Source organism: Nomia melanderi, chromosome 2 (genome assembly GCF_051020985.1).
Source record: "Nomia melanderi isolate GNS246 chromosome 2, iyNomMela1, whole genome shotgun sequence".
NCBI lineage: Eukaryota > Metazoa > Arthropoda > Insecta > Hymenoptera > Halictidae > Nomia > Nomia melanderi.
The window spans coordinates 9,686,877-9,702,196 of record NC_135000.1 but is presented as its reverse complement, the minus strand read 5'-3'; the positions used below and the strand labels follow the sequence as shown (position 1 = coordinate 9,702,196).

The following is a 15,320-nucleotide window of genomic DNA, read 5'->3' as shown; positions in this document are numbered from 1 at the left end:
TACGCTTAGGATTCGACACGTTCAAGCTCTGGATCGTTACCTTGGAACCTGGCTTCAGGCTGAGACCCGCGTGAAACTTTCGAAACATTTCTTTACCGGACACGGGTCTCGTCCGGGAGCCAAGTTTCAATGATTCTAGGATTCAATCGATCGAACAGGGTCGTCGGTTTCGCTCCAACGAGGGTCACCTGTAACCGTTGACGCTGCAGTTGACCGGGATCGCGGGTAGCCGGCCCGTAACCGTGTTGCGGGATGATTCGAGGCACGCTTAGATTGCTGACAGGCTTCTCGAAGACCTCGGCGACTTCGAAGTGCATCGGCAGTAGGGACCTTCGCTGGTGGTGCCCCGAGTGGAACGTTTGGCGACGCTTCGACTTGAACTTGGACGGTCTCGAATTGGGACGATGGTACGAGCTGCGACGCGACAGCGACACGGAAACTGATCCATCTGGAAGATGATTTCTGGTGGAGGATCGTTCCGCTGGAAGTGACCGGTGCTCGGTCATTCAAGTACCGAAACTTGACGAGTAAAACGAATCAGATGCTCGAGTATTTCAACGCGAAGAATAAGATGAAATTGTACAATTCAGCTGGGAGATCGCTCGATGGCCATGGGACTCGGCTCAGCCAGTTCTTCTGTTGGCTTTGTTTCCTAGTTGAATTTGTTCTCTGCACTAGGAGACAGCTGGCCGTCCCGCTAGTCATCAAGCGATCTAGCAACTGTACTAGGACACAGTGAACGCCGTACCGTCCCCGCTCCTCTCTCGCGGTGGATTATAAATAAAGTTCGCAGGCAGGGAACGGACTTTGGCGAGGCCAGGCCTGCTGACTGGGATCTTGTCGTTCGTCGCCAAGATGGACTCGTGTTCCCTAACGTCGTCCTCCTCCCCAACCCCGCCGTCCACGTCCCTTTTCTTCCTGGGGCTGTCGTCTTCGTCCTCCTCTTCTTCGACTTCCAGCAGCTCCTCCTGTTCGGCGGCGAATTCTCTTTCCAGCTGCGTTTCCATATCCATTTCGTCCTCCATCTGACCAACAATTCAATTGGTATTATTACATGGCATTATCAGTGGAATCCGATTTAACATCCAATGTTTTCTACTTAGGTTTTCGTCTTCTTATTTTGCGACTATCGATACTCAAAGTGTTCGATGTCCGAAACGATTTTCAAAGGAAACAGCTTCACTGAAATATTCTAAAAGACACCCGAAGAAACAGTGGGAATATAGAATGTTTCCAGAACAACCTCTCACCTGCTTGTGACTCTCCTCTAGGTGTTTCATGAGCACCGCAACGACGACGTTCACCAGAACGAATTGCGCCATCAGAACGAAGATCACGAAGAAGATTGGCGCGATGATGGTGCTGACGCAACAGTTCTTCACGCAATCGGCCGCCTCGTCGCAGTCGTCCCTCAGCGTGTCCTTCATGATGCCGTTCCAATTGTCCCCGGTGGCCACGCGGAAAAGCGTCAAGAACGCCATGCCGAAGTTGCTGAAGTGGGCGTGCTCGCCTAGTCCTTGGCAAGGCATGTCATCGTTGCATTCTAAAATCAAATCCCAACGAGATTCGTTGACGAACAGCTCTCTGATCTTTCGCTCGTAGCTCGATTCTACCGGGACTCACCTAAACGACCGAAAAGCTCCACGCCGAGAGCGGCGAATATGAAAAAGAGCAGGAAAAATAACAGCCCCAGGTTGCCGACCTGCGGCAACGCCTGCATCACGGTGTCTAGAAGCGCTCGTATCCCCTTCGCCATCTTTAGCAGCTTCAGAACTGAAAGAAACGGCGTTTCTCGGAGAACGATCTCGTTAGAAAACCATGATGCTCACTGGGAGCACTCACCCCTTGCGATTCGCAGCACCCGCATCACTCGGATGATGGTGGGGTTGATGGGAATGATCTTCGACTCGACCTCCTCGAGGACGATACCGACCACCGACAGTATCACGATACCGATGTCCAATTGATTCCACCTGCGGTTCAAAGTCGACCGATAAACCAACGCGATACGCCATTGGAATTACAATGTCTACGATGAAACGCCGCGTACTTGTCCTTGAGGTACAGGTGCAGGCCCAGAGCGAGAAGCTTCATGAAGGATTCGAGGATGAAGACCGCAGTGAAGAAGTAATTGAAGATCTTCAGGGCGTACGTCAGAGCCTTCGGCATCATGTAGAACTCCATCGCCATCGTGACGACGTTCAGGCCGATCACCGCGGCGATCGCTAGGTCGAAGTACTTGGATGTGACGACGTTGTGAACGAACAGCCTGGATTTCGAGTAGTTCGTGTAGTAAGGCGGCTCGTGCATCTCTGAAGGAAACGGTAAGGATCAACAGTTAACATCGACGCGTCTGAATTCGAAAGACGCAAACGAGGAATTCGATTATTCGAACGAGAGCTCGTGTAGCTTTTTTCCCTAGTATTTAACCTCCATGCAGACATCTCAGCTCTCTAATGAAAAAGCTTTCTAAAAGTTGAAATAGTCCTCGTCCGCAGAGGGTCGAAAGGAATAGAATAAAATAGATTCGATTGTCTACTTCGTCGCTTCTTCTCCATCTGCAAGGCCCGCTTGGCGGCTCTCCGCACGCGTTCCTCCTTCTCTTGCTCCTCGCGGCACCTGTGGAAGTTCTCCACGACGACCCCCACGAACATGTTGAGCACGAAGAAACCGACGAGCAGGATGAACGCTATGAAGTACAGCAGGCGCCATTCCGAGTAGTTCTCGACGGGCTGTGAAGCGAGAGAAGACGATGGTTTATATTTAACACGTTAAGTGTCCAGCCCGACTTGCTTGTCGTTCCGTTCAGGCCCAGACGCGGCCGTCACCATTGACGGACGAGCCGAAATATCGGCTTGAAGACCGGAGTTTTCTCAATGTTATAATAATAACTCCCGAATATTAGGTTCAAAGGTGGCAAAGAATTTAACACAAAAAGTTAGCACCTTCTGCAATGAATGTAAAAGCAAACCACACCTCTGTTTACCCTGTTTTAATAAACTACATTAACTTTTTTTAAATATTATATTCTTTTTTTTTCAAGCCTTGAGTGAATAAAAACCGATGCCGCCTAAGCAAAATATTTAGTCTCACATCAGTGCGTAAGGACCGACACGCGCGGTCGTGTAATATGAACCTAAAGTCCCTAGGGACCGGCGTGGCGTTTAACGTGTTAAAATACGATGAACCGAGGATCACAGAGACGACAGGGGGATACCTGTTGGTCAACGCCGACAGCGTCCAGCCCGGTGTACATGATGTTCACCCATCCGTCACGCGACGACAGCACGAACAACGACATCAAAGCCTTCCCGAGGTCGTCGAAGTTGTATTTCCTGTTGAGCCAGACGTTCCGTTTGTCGGCTAGGCAGTCCGTCTTATTGCGCACGTTTTTAATGTCAGGCCCCTCGCAATAATAAAAGGCACCCTTGAAGAGCTGCACGCCCAAGATACCGAAGATTACGAAAAAAGTACAGCATATCAAAACGATGTTGCCGATAGGTCGTAAAGAAGACAACAGTGTCTGAACAACCAGTTTCAAACCGGGCGCTCGGTTGATCACGCGTAACGGCCTCAGCGACCTTAAAAGTCTAAAAACCTGCGGGCGGAGAGAGAGAGAGAGCTTTCAATGGTCAAACGTGTTTTCCAGCAGTGTCGCTTACGACTCGAACGTTCCAGACGTACCCTCAATATTCCAAATATCCTTGGACTACTAGACGAAAGTAGGGACATTGATAAATCGATGATGGAGATGATCACGAGGACTCCGTCCATGATGTTCCAGCCGGAAGTGAAGTAGGCGTCCGAACCGTACAGCATACTGGATGCAACGACCTGCGACGGTTAATTACCATTGAGTATCTTTGTCGTTTTCATTTCACTGGCTACTACTCGTTTATCTATTGTATACACCTTAACCCTTAGCAGTCCTTGAGGCAGACTCGCCATTCTATTTTATTGCAACCTCTACATGTTTTAACAATTTCTTCTATATTTATTTGTATCACAATTGTACCATTTAAAGGTAACATTTCAATGACCCCCAATATTCTTGAATAAATAGAGCGTCATATTAAGCTGTAATCGAATGAACTAACGTCGACGTGAACCTCAAAATGAGAAGCCAAGAACACTTCGGACCGCAAAGGGTTAATATTCACCTGTCACCTTTCACCTAACCACCGAATTTACCTTGATGAACATCTCGATGGCGAACACCCCAGTAAAAATGTAGTTCGCCGTTGATAAAAAAAGCCTTTCCCCGCTGTCGGGCGGTATGTTCGGCCGTTCCATCGCCAGAGTGATGCAATTCAGACCGATGAAGAAGAGGACTACGTTGTCGAACCATTTCTGATCGACCAGCTGCCGGCAGAAGACTCGAAACCTAAAGACAAACGGACGGACGGGTCACGGTGTCGTTCGGTTTCCCGAGGGTGAATCTCAAAGGTGAGAACAGCGGTCTCACCTGTTGTTCGGCGGGAAAAGATAGAGCGAGTAATCGTCGCGTTCTTTAAGGCAACCTTTCGGCTCGAAGAACATGAAGATCTTCTTGATTCTCTCGATGCTGCTCGCGCTGCCGTGGCCGTTCAAAGGGGCCGCCTGCTCGTCGGTGCGCGGATTGTCGTCGTCTTGATCGGGAAGTTGCTTGATTCTGGGCAGTGGACCGGTCTCCATCGACAGATTATTGATTGTACGAGCGGTGGCGCATTGCACGTGCACCTCGTCCAGCGGCAGCGTCTTCCCTGTCGGCGACTGAACGTTCTCGTAGCCCCGCAGCGAGTTTCTTCGCGACAGGTCGCCGATCCAACGCATCTTCAACGCAGAACGATACAACCGGTTGATACAACGTCTACCTTTCAGCTTATCCAACGGACATTCACGCTAAAACTACCGGACGGGTTCAAACGACAATTGCGATTATTCAAAAGACGACAGATGTTCCTCTGCGACATTGTCAAAGAGATTTAGTAGTACCCGAACTGAAATATAAACCAAATCCTGATAAATACGCTTATAGCTTCTATAAAGAAATATTAAAAGGACGGTTCAAGTGCTCGGTAGTGCGTTGGTACAAGATACACCGAATGAAAGTAATATTCAACAATTCGTTCTTTAGACTGAGTTTCATCGAAGCTCTCAGAGTGAGAGAGAGAGCTGCACTTTCGAACTTGTCAATTGACCTGATTAGGCGTCGCTGTGTATCGTCGCATGGAGGAGCCGCGGCTTCCGATCGAGTTATTAGGGCTGAGGCTACGATTATTGCTGGTTAGGACGGCCGTGCGATTATTCGGCGTGTCGCACTGTGTGTCGTTCCTTATCGAACCGTGCAGGTAGCCGCCGTTGAACGCCGAGTTCGAGCCGAGCAACGCGCTCCGGCCGTTGTTCAAGACGGTTGCCCTTCCCAGGGGCTCGTCCTCGCTTTGCGACCAACGTTTCCTCCTCAGGGAAGGTCTGGACAATTTCCACGAGTATCCTCTTTGTATCCGTGGCGGGCTGCGACAGATTGGGAATGTTAGATTCTACCTGAGTTCTACCATGCACGACAGTAGCAATGATAAATACTGCTGGTAATGAATACTAAGATTATAATAAATTAATCCACCTTGAACTGGATGCTTCCCTCGACACAGGATTGACGGCAGCCGTGACGAGGCTTATCCGCCGGGGAAACTGTCCGGCGATAAGGTTCTTGGTTGGTATTTTATTCGAAACGTCCGGTAGTTTCAGCAATCCGGAGGGAATGCTGCATTGGCTCTGCAATCGGAACGCTCGCGTGAGTCAGTCGGAAGCCACGAGGTAACCTTAAGAGTCCTTGAACACTAGAACCGCTAGACAGTTGACAATTACCCATTTCTGTTCTCTTTCACATTTACTGTACTATTATCAACACTACCAGCTGAAACGACCGGTTCCGATTGTTTCTCTTTCACGATTAACATCTCAAAAGCATCGAATATTCGAACCGATCTCGAGAACGTTCGAAGCAACCGAAAATAATCATCGCATTTCAACAGTTAGAAATCGTATGAAATGCTCGGTAGTTCCAGCGTTAATTACTGCGTTACACTAATTATCCACGTCTCCTCAGTTAGTTTATGAATCGTACAAGCAACTAGAAGAGTCGATTGCACTGTTCGACGGTTCCAGTGTCAACAGAGGAACGTTAGATATTATATATATATATATCTGTACGCCTGAACGGTCAATAGATTCGATCGACAACGCCGCGGTCGGGTAAACAGCCTGGCAGTTCAAGTCCCTATATCCAATGTCCAGGGTGGTGTTCGGCGAGTCCTGCGGCGTGGCCGCTGTGTGGGTGATTATCGGCGGCTGTCCCGCGCCCCCGAGCATCTTATTCTCCTTCTGGATGTTGCACTTCGGCTCGTCGATCTGATGCCTCCACACGGTGTTCTGCTTCTCCCTGCTGTTGTTGTCCTTGTACTTGCGCAGCTCCTCGCAGCTCTGCCAGGAGTTCTTCCGGTCCTAAGAGCAAATTCATTTCAGTGCTTCTCACGGCGGACACGTTAACCCTTTGCGGTCCGGAGTGCTCTTAGTCGCTCGGTTCGAGGTTCACGTTAGTTTATTCGGTTACAGATTAACCCTTTGCGGACGAACGTCGACGTTTCGACGAGACGAAACGTTCATAAGTGGTAGACAAATGATTTAATTACTTTTTTCTATTAATTAAGCAACTGATATATAATTTATTTTTGTTTCTTGAAGGTTTTGTACGTTTCAAAGAATCTTCGTCCGCAAACGGTTAATACGCTCTGTTTATTTATTCAAGAATGTTTCGGAGTCATTGAAATGTTACCTTTAAATGGTATAATCATGACGATACAAATAAATTTAGAGAAACTTGTTAACCCTTTGCACTCTATAGGCTTCGCTATGACAGCATTTATGCTATTAAATATTCTAATGAATAAATTTAGAAGAACTATCGTAAGATCACTGGATCTTCTATACGAAATTTTTTATTAAGACGGAAAATAAAGAAACCTAAGAGACGTTAGATTACAAAATCATCTGGAGTGCCAAAGGTTAAAACATGTAGAGGGTGCGATAAAATAGAATGTCGAGTCTGACTCGACACAGGACTCTGCTAAGGGTTAACTATTTCGCTGGTGGTGTCACGCGAAGGCAGCGAAGGAATTCGGAAGGACGCACGGGCATCGCGACTAAAAATAGCGGGGTTGTTTAACAATACAATTAACGATTCAGCACGGGCGCAGAGATTGTCCAATGGCAGGCAACGCGTAAGAGCAATCTAGATAGCCTGTGCGCGACGCATTAATTGGCTAAGTGGCCTTGAACACGACTGCAGCCTGCAACAAGTCATTGCGCCGGGGGTGCGCCGGGGATCGAACAAAACACACGGCTCCATGGAACGGCGTAATTACAGAGTAATTAGTCGCGGGCCCTGATGCTCTGTGCCTCGAACAAACGCGCAACGATTGATACACTAGAATCTGGATTCTCAATCCTTTTCATTCCCCCGATGCTCGGGAATTAACTATTTCAGGATATTCAATTCGACGATTAACTATTTACAACATTAAATTCGACGATCAACTATTTGCGATAGCACGCGGTAACATTAGATTCGAATATTCGGTAATAGTTCAGTTCCCAATCGTCCGGTTACCAATATCATTGAAATTTTAACCCTTTGCGGACGAACGTCGACATTTCGAGACGAAACGTTCATATTTGGAAGCCCGAGTCGCAAGCGAATGATTGAATTACTTGGACAGCAAGAGATTAGCATGTAGTTTCTGTTTTTACTATTATTTAAGCAACCAATATATAATTTAGCTTCATCCGTCGAAGGTTTTCTACATTTCAAAGAATCTTCGTCCGCGAAGGGTTAATAAACGCACGATTGCACAGACCAGTGTATCAATTAGGCGGGCCTTAGCGTTCTCATCGAATCACCTGAGTGTAAGTATCGCTATCCGTGATCGAGTGCGATCTAGATATCCTAGAAGATCCATCGTCGCTCCCCATTCCCACTTCTTTCGCCGCGAGCCGCGCCATTTCCCTCTGCTCGCGTTCTCTCCTCTCGTTCCTCTGTGAAAAGCAACAGACGTCAACACCTTGCCCTGCAATTTCTATTGGTTACTATATATGTAATACTTGTATATCATTGACACTAGGCTCACGGACATTTATTCTATCATTAGATAGATCGTTGATATCCCTGTAACCGAATACATAAAAATCGACTCGAACGTGCACCGAATATTGATAAAATCGAGTGCGCGTCGAGTCGACGCGTTCCGTGAACGTGGTGTCGTCGACGATCTAGTAGAAAGCAGGAAGAAAGCTTGACAGTTCGTTGGAAAGCGCAAAGCTCACCTCCGATGAGAATCCCTCGACGAGAATGGCGACCAGCAGGTTGAACAGCACGTAATTGCCGAAAGTCATCAGCGCGACGAAGTAGAGCGCGGCCCAATGGGACGTCTTCTGCATCCCGTTGAACAGGACCACGTTCCAGTCCTCCTGCGTCAGGATCTACACGCCGCAAAGAACGGAAATAGGAACGGCTGTAAACCACGCGGGCAACGCGGCGACGGATTCAACAGTTTCTCACGAGACGAACGATCTTTCTTTTCAATCGTCGATTCAAGCCATTATCTCATCCCCATTAGCAACGTCTTGATCTTCGACCCTTTGCGGACGAGTCTCGATATCTCGGCGGGACGAAATTTTCATATTTCGAGGAGCAAGCGGACGAATGACTTGATTGGTTGAACGGCAAGGGATCGGCACGTAATTTCCGGATTTGTTGTACAAGCGATCGATGTATAATTTGTCTTTACCGAGGGTTCTATATATTTCAAGAAGCTTCGTTCGCGAAGGGTTAACAGCTACTTCTTTAATAGCGTTAGAAGAATTAGATGCACAATCATAGAAGTAGAAAATTCATCGAACAACAGGGTGAAATTGACGAAAGTTAATTTTTCAGAAGTTAACCCTTTGCCGTCGAATGCTGCGAGCTTCGAGCATTCGCGTGGGAACGCGAAGTAAGGAGTTCATTGTTGAAATCGTGAGAGATCGACGGGTGGTTTGTTCTTTTCCGTGGAGAATTCGGTTTTTCCTGGACAGTTTTTGAAGGTTCGGACGGGTCTCGTTCGCAAAGGGTTAACCCTTAATAATTCCATATAATTGCATCGATATAAGGGAACGACGTTAGCCATAGGGTGACTTAATAATTTGCATTCGAGATCAAGAGAGTGCCGATCATTATTCGCCTCGCGGTGCGTGCTGTTTCTTTCTTTTTCCTAGCGGACGCCTGGAATTTCTCTCTGTTCGCAGCCGAAGTTCGTTTCTCTCGTTCGAATTTCCGTGAAACCCGTTCCTTTCTTTGGTTTCATTATATCCGAACTTGAGCTGCGAATGATTCACCGATTGCTCTCTCGAATTTGTCTCTTTCCTTTCGAACGTCGATCGTGATTCCGTACGGAGATTCGATGACACTTTCTTTGCTGATTTTTCACGCGCTAATCATAGAATACGTTACGCGACACGTTCAAAGAATTCCCCTTTAAATCAATTTCGACCAGTGACGTTTCATTGGAAAGAAAAACTGTGTATTTATAGCGCATTCCTCGAGCGCAAAGGGGTCGTTATTAAATCCGCGCGGAAAGTTCTGTCATCCGAATTCCTGCCGGTCAAAGTGTTAAATTCAATTTAATCCTTGACTTTGATAGAGACACGAGAAGCTTGCAATTTGAAAAAGAGAGAGAAACTCGTCAGCGCGTTGATAATCTTGTCGTGACGCTCCGTCGAAGCCATATATACGCAGAGTGAGAGTGAACGAGAGAATACAAGAGAATAGAAAAGAATAGAAGAGAGAGAGAAATAGAGACAGAGATAGAAAGAGAGAGAGAGAGAGAGGGAGAGAAAAGGAGGAGAGAAGAGAAAGTGAAAAATGGGAAGAGAGAAAAATAGATGAAAATAGAGGCGAGAGATCACAAAGAATCGGAAACAGGACAGAGCGAGAGAAGCGAGAGAATGTTTGTCCATTGGTACGAATAACGGAGATTGAAATGCAATTGCGTGACCCATTTTTCCCGTAACGTTAAATAAACGGTTCGCGGTAGAAGTGTGAAAGATAATTCGAGTCTGAGGAACGCGTTCGGAGAGTCAGAACGATTACCGTACATCGGTTTCATCGGAAAAGTTTCGACGTTTCGAATCCTTTGAACTCGATGGATTGGAAGTTTCATTGCTCGATGCGTTCGCGTCGATTGAACTTTGAACAGCCTCGGTTTCGCGTAGTTTAAATTCCTAATATTTCGAACTGCGAGTAATCCAAAAAATAAGTTCGATTCAGCTGAAACTTCCAAACAGATATCGAACAGATTCGAATAACTCAACGTTGGATCTCTTTTCGTCTAACAGTTAGCAACGAAATCGAACAGGAAATATCGGGAACGTGACAGGTTACGAATCGGAACGTCGCGCGTTACAAGAAAAAATGGGCACTCGATAGACACTCTTGTTCCTCGGAAACGCGAATATAGAAATGCAAGCTACAGGGTGTTCAACGCGAGTGACCGGTGACGGTTAACGGAACGATCGGGAGAAACGATTAAAGGAACATCGACGAGTAATGATGGGAAATATTCGAGGAGAGAATGAATCGAAATGAAAACGAGGCGAACGCATGCGAACCTCCCCTCTTTTCGCAGAAAGAAAATCAACGTTTCCATCTGAACACCCTGTAGACACGAATCACCGACGAAGGAGCACAGAAAGATACAGAAAAGTGAATATAGAATGTAGACATACGTAACGGATGCAAGGCAACAGAGATAGAGACATAGATATGAATACAGGTGCATAGATACAGATGTAGGGCAAATCGAGTAGAGATGGCCCAGTTTATTCCAAAGAACTACCACATCGTCGTTATCATTGATGCTTAATAAAAAGAACCAAATAACATATATATATATTTTAAAAGCATACATTTATAAAAGCAAATTTATAGAAGAATAATTCACAGCATGTAAAGTGGGACACGTTCATTCGCAAATCAAATTCTCGTATTTCACAGATTGCAGTAGTATCGATAAGAAAATGAATTTTCTAATTACAATTCTATTCGAATTACTCGAGCATGTACATCGCTGTACGTTGCCGTTTCAAATTTTGAACGTCTAATTTCCCTATTGGCCAGGGAAACCAATCGACAAGAATGAGAATCAGGAATCATTTGAAAATAATGGAAACGGCCATCTCTCCGGGAGCCACCCTAGAAACATAGTTATACAGATATAGGCGATATAGGTACAGGCACAGATATAGACATAGAATCACAGAGATACGGTGGAAAGAAGAGAAAAATACCTTGGTGCTCGTTATTTCTATTTAGTGCATTATACAGTGTGTCACATTAATGTATCGTATCGATCTTTCGATTCGCTCGATTATTAATTATTTTGTTTTCTTTTTTTTTTCTTTTTTCTTTTTTCAGGTGTAAGAGGGAGGAACAGTGGTACCTGAAAGACCGTGACAAGTGCCCAGACGATGTCGTTGAAATGTTTGCGGTCACAGCGACACATCGGGTGCCGCGAGACCACCTCGGCACAGGTGCAGGGCCGACTCCGGTCCACCCACATGCAAAACTTACCCCCGAACAGGTACATCCCTAGGATGCTGCAACCGAGACAATCCGCCGGCCTAAAGTATCGCCGCGATTCAGATCGACGGTTGGGAATTGGGGACCGGGTGTATTTATATATCACTCGCCGCACGCGAAGCGTCCTCCGTCTAATGAAAACCGAGCTTCCTCCAGGAATTCGACGGGACTCGTCGATTTTTCAACCGGGAATCGACTCCTTCTCGTGTTTTTCCAGAGCGTTCTTTGGGGATCGAATGAAATTAATCTTAGCTTGTTTAGGAATCGAATGGAATCGAGCAATCAGGAATTGATTCAGGAATCGAATAATACAACCCCTTGATTCACGCGAGACACACCTATTTGCAAAAATTCCTATCGAAAGTGAAATAATTGAAAGCAAAGGAATAGAATAAATTCGTTTGCCGGTTGAGAATATTCAATGTGCATATCGGTAACCCTTCCATCGGCGATTCGTTTCAACTGGATTCGATTGTCCGTCGAGAAACGGGTCGTCGGACGAAGATTCGCGTAACGTGTCCGATTCGAAAACGCGTGTTTAGGTTGCGTAATGGGCTCGATGCCAGCCCGAATACGGATTTGAATACTTTAAACGGTAATTCCGCGGCGGAATTGTGTCCCCGTTCGGTAATCGCGATATTATTCATCGGCTTGGAAACGGTTATTCCTTGCGGGTGAATAGAGTTGCGATTCAAATCCTGTTTAAAGGACGGCCGGCGGCCTCGCGCGATTTATATGTATGCATCCAGGCCGAGAAACATGGTTGCGTAACTGTCGCTAATGGCGAGGCTTCCTTCTTATTGATGAGAAAAGGCTGATTGTCGTAATTGTCTTTCTTCGTTCGATGAGTATCGTTTGTCTTCGAACGGGCCGGGAGTGTCGAGTAACGTGGTTTCGCTTCGTGGTTACCCGCCATGGTTCAAGGTGAGATTGCTGTTTGAAATTTTCAACGTTGCAGAGTTTCGATAGAAATTGTAGGTGATCGATGGTACAAGATAAAACTGCTGTTTGAAAATTATAGTAGAGGATAGAAGGGGAATGATAAAGTAACTTCGAACGTTGCAACATTTCGATGCGAATTATGGGAGATTGATAGATCGAGATGGAATTATTTCGAACAGAAATTCGAAGAGGAATAACGAGGTCACATTGAACGTTGCAAAATTTCGATGGAAATTGTAGAAGATTGATGGTTCAAGGTGACATTGTTGTTTGAAAGAACGTTTGACTATTTGACGTCTTGAATCATGGAAGATTACTAGCTCTAGGTAAGACTGTTGTTCGAGATAGAAATTGAAATAGAAAGCTAGAAATTAATTCCCATTTAAAGGGAAATCTCCAATGTGAATATACAACTATCGCGCCACTTTTCTCTACTCTTTGTTTCCCGGAGTTAATCGATTTGTCCGATGAGTGGCTCATTTACGTTCGTTAAATTCCATTGGAAACGTTGTTTAAGGTCGTTTCTCGATGCACGATCGTGGAATCCAACTGAAATCCGAGCACGCTGAAAGGGGATCTGGGCGAAATGGACAGAAAGACGCTTCGTGGTCAGCAATTAAGCAGGTACGTCGGGTGGACAGCGAGGACAACTGTCACTCGAAGCTTGTACAGTCACATTCTGCAAGATCGGCGTGTCTGTTCCACTTATACAAACACATGTGTCTCGTATTCAGACAGTAAACAAATAGGCGAACGTGTACAAGATACTCGTATGTTGTTATAAAAGCGAATATGTTACATAAGCTGTGGTGTAACTGTAAGAAACGGTACGGCACGACGGTGCTGTAATTACGGTGGACGGGTGTTCGTATTGGAAAGAATCGATATCGCCAATGTTCTTAGCCAAACGCCGCGATTCGTAATCGATGGCGAAGTATCCGAGACGCGAAGTGTCTCGAACAACTCTAGGATTTTCCGAATATTCTATTTAGGACCGGGGGGAGTCGCCGAAAAATCTCTGTTTGATATTCAATTTGAAATGTAATTATTCGACTCGAAAGTTGATCGTTCGATAATACGAAATTCTGGAACGAGTTCAAACGCGTAATGTTCGATTCACGGATCAATAACCCAATAGCAGTACATCCCATTGAAAAATTAGCAATTCCACGGGAATCGTTCATCGAGGGATCAACGAAAAATACCGGAATTCCAGAAACGCGAGAATTTCATGGGGAACGAGCCGAGAAACTGTTCGGCGACGCCCGGTCTCGAGCGCCGACAAAATGGCGGCTTGAGGAGGTCGGACCGGCACAAGTGCAGCAAAGGGCACCAGTCGTTGCAGAATGTCACGTGGCGGCGTTCAATCGGGAAACGAAATCGAAACGGGGGGAACAGAAAAGGTAAACGGCGAAGCACAAACACCGCGGAGCCTCCATATTTCTTAAACTTTTTCCGATAAGTTTCCTTTTAAACGAAATCCGTATAGACCGCCGATGTTATTCCTTCGAAAGAATCTTCGAACGCGATCCCTCGTTTCCTTAACCCTTCGCAGTCGAATGCAGCGGTCATGAATTATTTATTCAAATTCAATGGAACTTAAGCTCCGACGTCTACAAAACGGGAAGCTGTTTCAATTGAATTATTCAAATAACATCGAAACACGGCTCGTCGCTTTAGAATATTTTATATTTCGATGGACGATTCAGGTTTCCGTGGGAGGACTTCTGGAAGCCTGACGAACGTCGTATAGAGAAAGGTTGAAAGGTTCCTTGTTTCTTAAGGAAGCTTCCTTTTAATGAAAAATTAATATCAGAAACGAACACTGAACTGTACGTTGGCAACTTTGTATCCAGGATACAAAGGTCTGTCTTGAGAACGAAAACGTTCGTCCTGAAAGGGTTAACACTCGGAAAGAAGCTCCGCGGCGCGATCTCGATAGAAAAATATGAAAAAAAAGAGAAAAAAACAACGTGAGATCTTGAACGAACGTTCAGCGACTGGTTGCACAAAGTACTCACTATCTATATCGGTAATAGCGGAACCGTTCACGCGTGGAACACGTGATATATTAATTAATGCCTCTAATTAAATTGTCTACCTGCAATTGAATAGCTAGAAGTATACATAAGGTAAAAAACGTTGGTGTTCGGGAGAGAAAAAAAATCAAGAGAACGAAGAGAGGTGTCTATCTACGGCTGCTCTACGCACAATATAATATATAGTAGTATAATAATAATAAATTTGTATCAAACACGGAGTATTCATACGCGTTTCTTTTTCTTTTTTTTTACGTGTGGGAGACGGTAGATCCGGTTCTGTCGGACTGGATGCGAGTGTTTTCGTGTTTCTGTGATCGTTTCCTTTGCCCGGCCGCGATCGATCGATCTTTCGTGTCCGAGGTTCTTTCGTTCGATCGAGAATAAGTGACGGAGACGGATAAGAAGATTGAAGAATATAGATATATATGTATATAAGAGAGAGAGAAAAAAAAATACATAAACAAACGAAGGAACAGATATAGAACGAGTATGGTATAGAGAAGAGACACACGGGGTGAAGAAAGTGGTCGAACAGGTGAGAGCGAAACGGGTGTGTACAGAACATTGTCTCGGAGTTGAGGTGCATGGGGTTGACGGTGGTTTCGTTGGCTGTTCTTTTCGTCGAGGTCTCGGGGCAAATAGATTTCGTGAACTTTGATTTTCGAATTGAACAGATGGGGATG

At 45.8% G+C, this 15,320-nt stretch overlaps 1 protein-coding gene across 3 annotated transcripts in view; it reads right to left on the bottom strand.

The window, feature by feature from the left end:
• Positions 1–15,320, bottom strand: part of Ca-alpha1T (Ca[2+]-channel protein alpha[[1]] subunit T) — an 80,057-nt gene that overhangs the window by 10,105 nt on the left and 54,632 nt on the right. For 2 of the 3 annotated variants that reach the window (XM_076365284.1, XM_076365283.1), the window contains 16 exons: positions 8,362–8,517; positions 7,939–8,073; positions 6,193–6,483; positions 5,603–5,754; positions 5,181–5,493; positions 4,466–4,812; positions 4,192–4,384; positions 3,685–3,834; positions 3,218–3,598; positions 2,540–2,732; positions 2,051–2,312; positions 1,843–1,973; positions 1,624–1,773; positions 1,251–1,543; positions 749–1,025; positions 189–448 (listed from right to left, as the gene is read on the bottom strand). In XM_076365284.1, the coding sequence (XP_076221399.1) occupies positions 189–448; positions 749–1,025; positions 1,251–1,543; positions 1,624–1,773; positions 1,843–1,973; positions 2,051–2,312; positions 2,540–2,732; positions 3,218–3,598; positions 3,685–3,834; positions 4,192–4,384; positions 4,466–4,812; positions 5,181–5,493; positions 5,603–5,754; positions 6,193–6,483; positions 7,939–8,073; positions 8,362–8,517 (3,684 nt within the window). Of the gene's footprint in view, positions 1–188; positions 449–748; positions 1,026–1,250; positions 1,544–1,623; positions 1,774–1,842; positions 1,974–2,050; positions 2,313–2,539; positions 2,733–3,217; positions 3,599–3,684; positions 3,835–4,191; positions 4,385–4,465; positions 4,813–5,180; positions 5,494–5,602; positions 5,755–6,192; positions 6,484–7,938; positions 8,074–8,361; positions 8,518–11,513; positions 11,671–15,320 lie in introns of all 3 variants that reach the window. The other variant, XM_076365286.1, reaches the window with a different exon arrangement.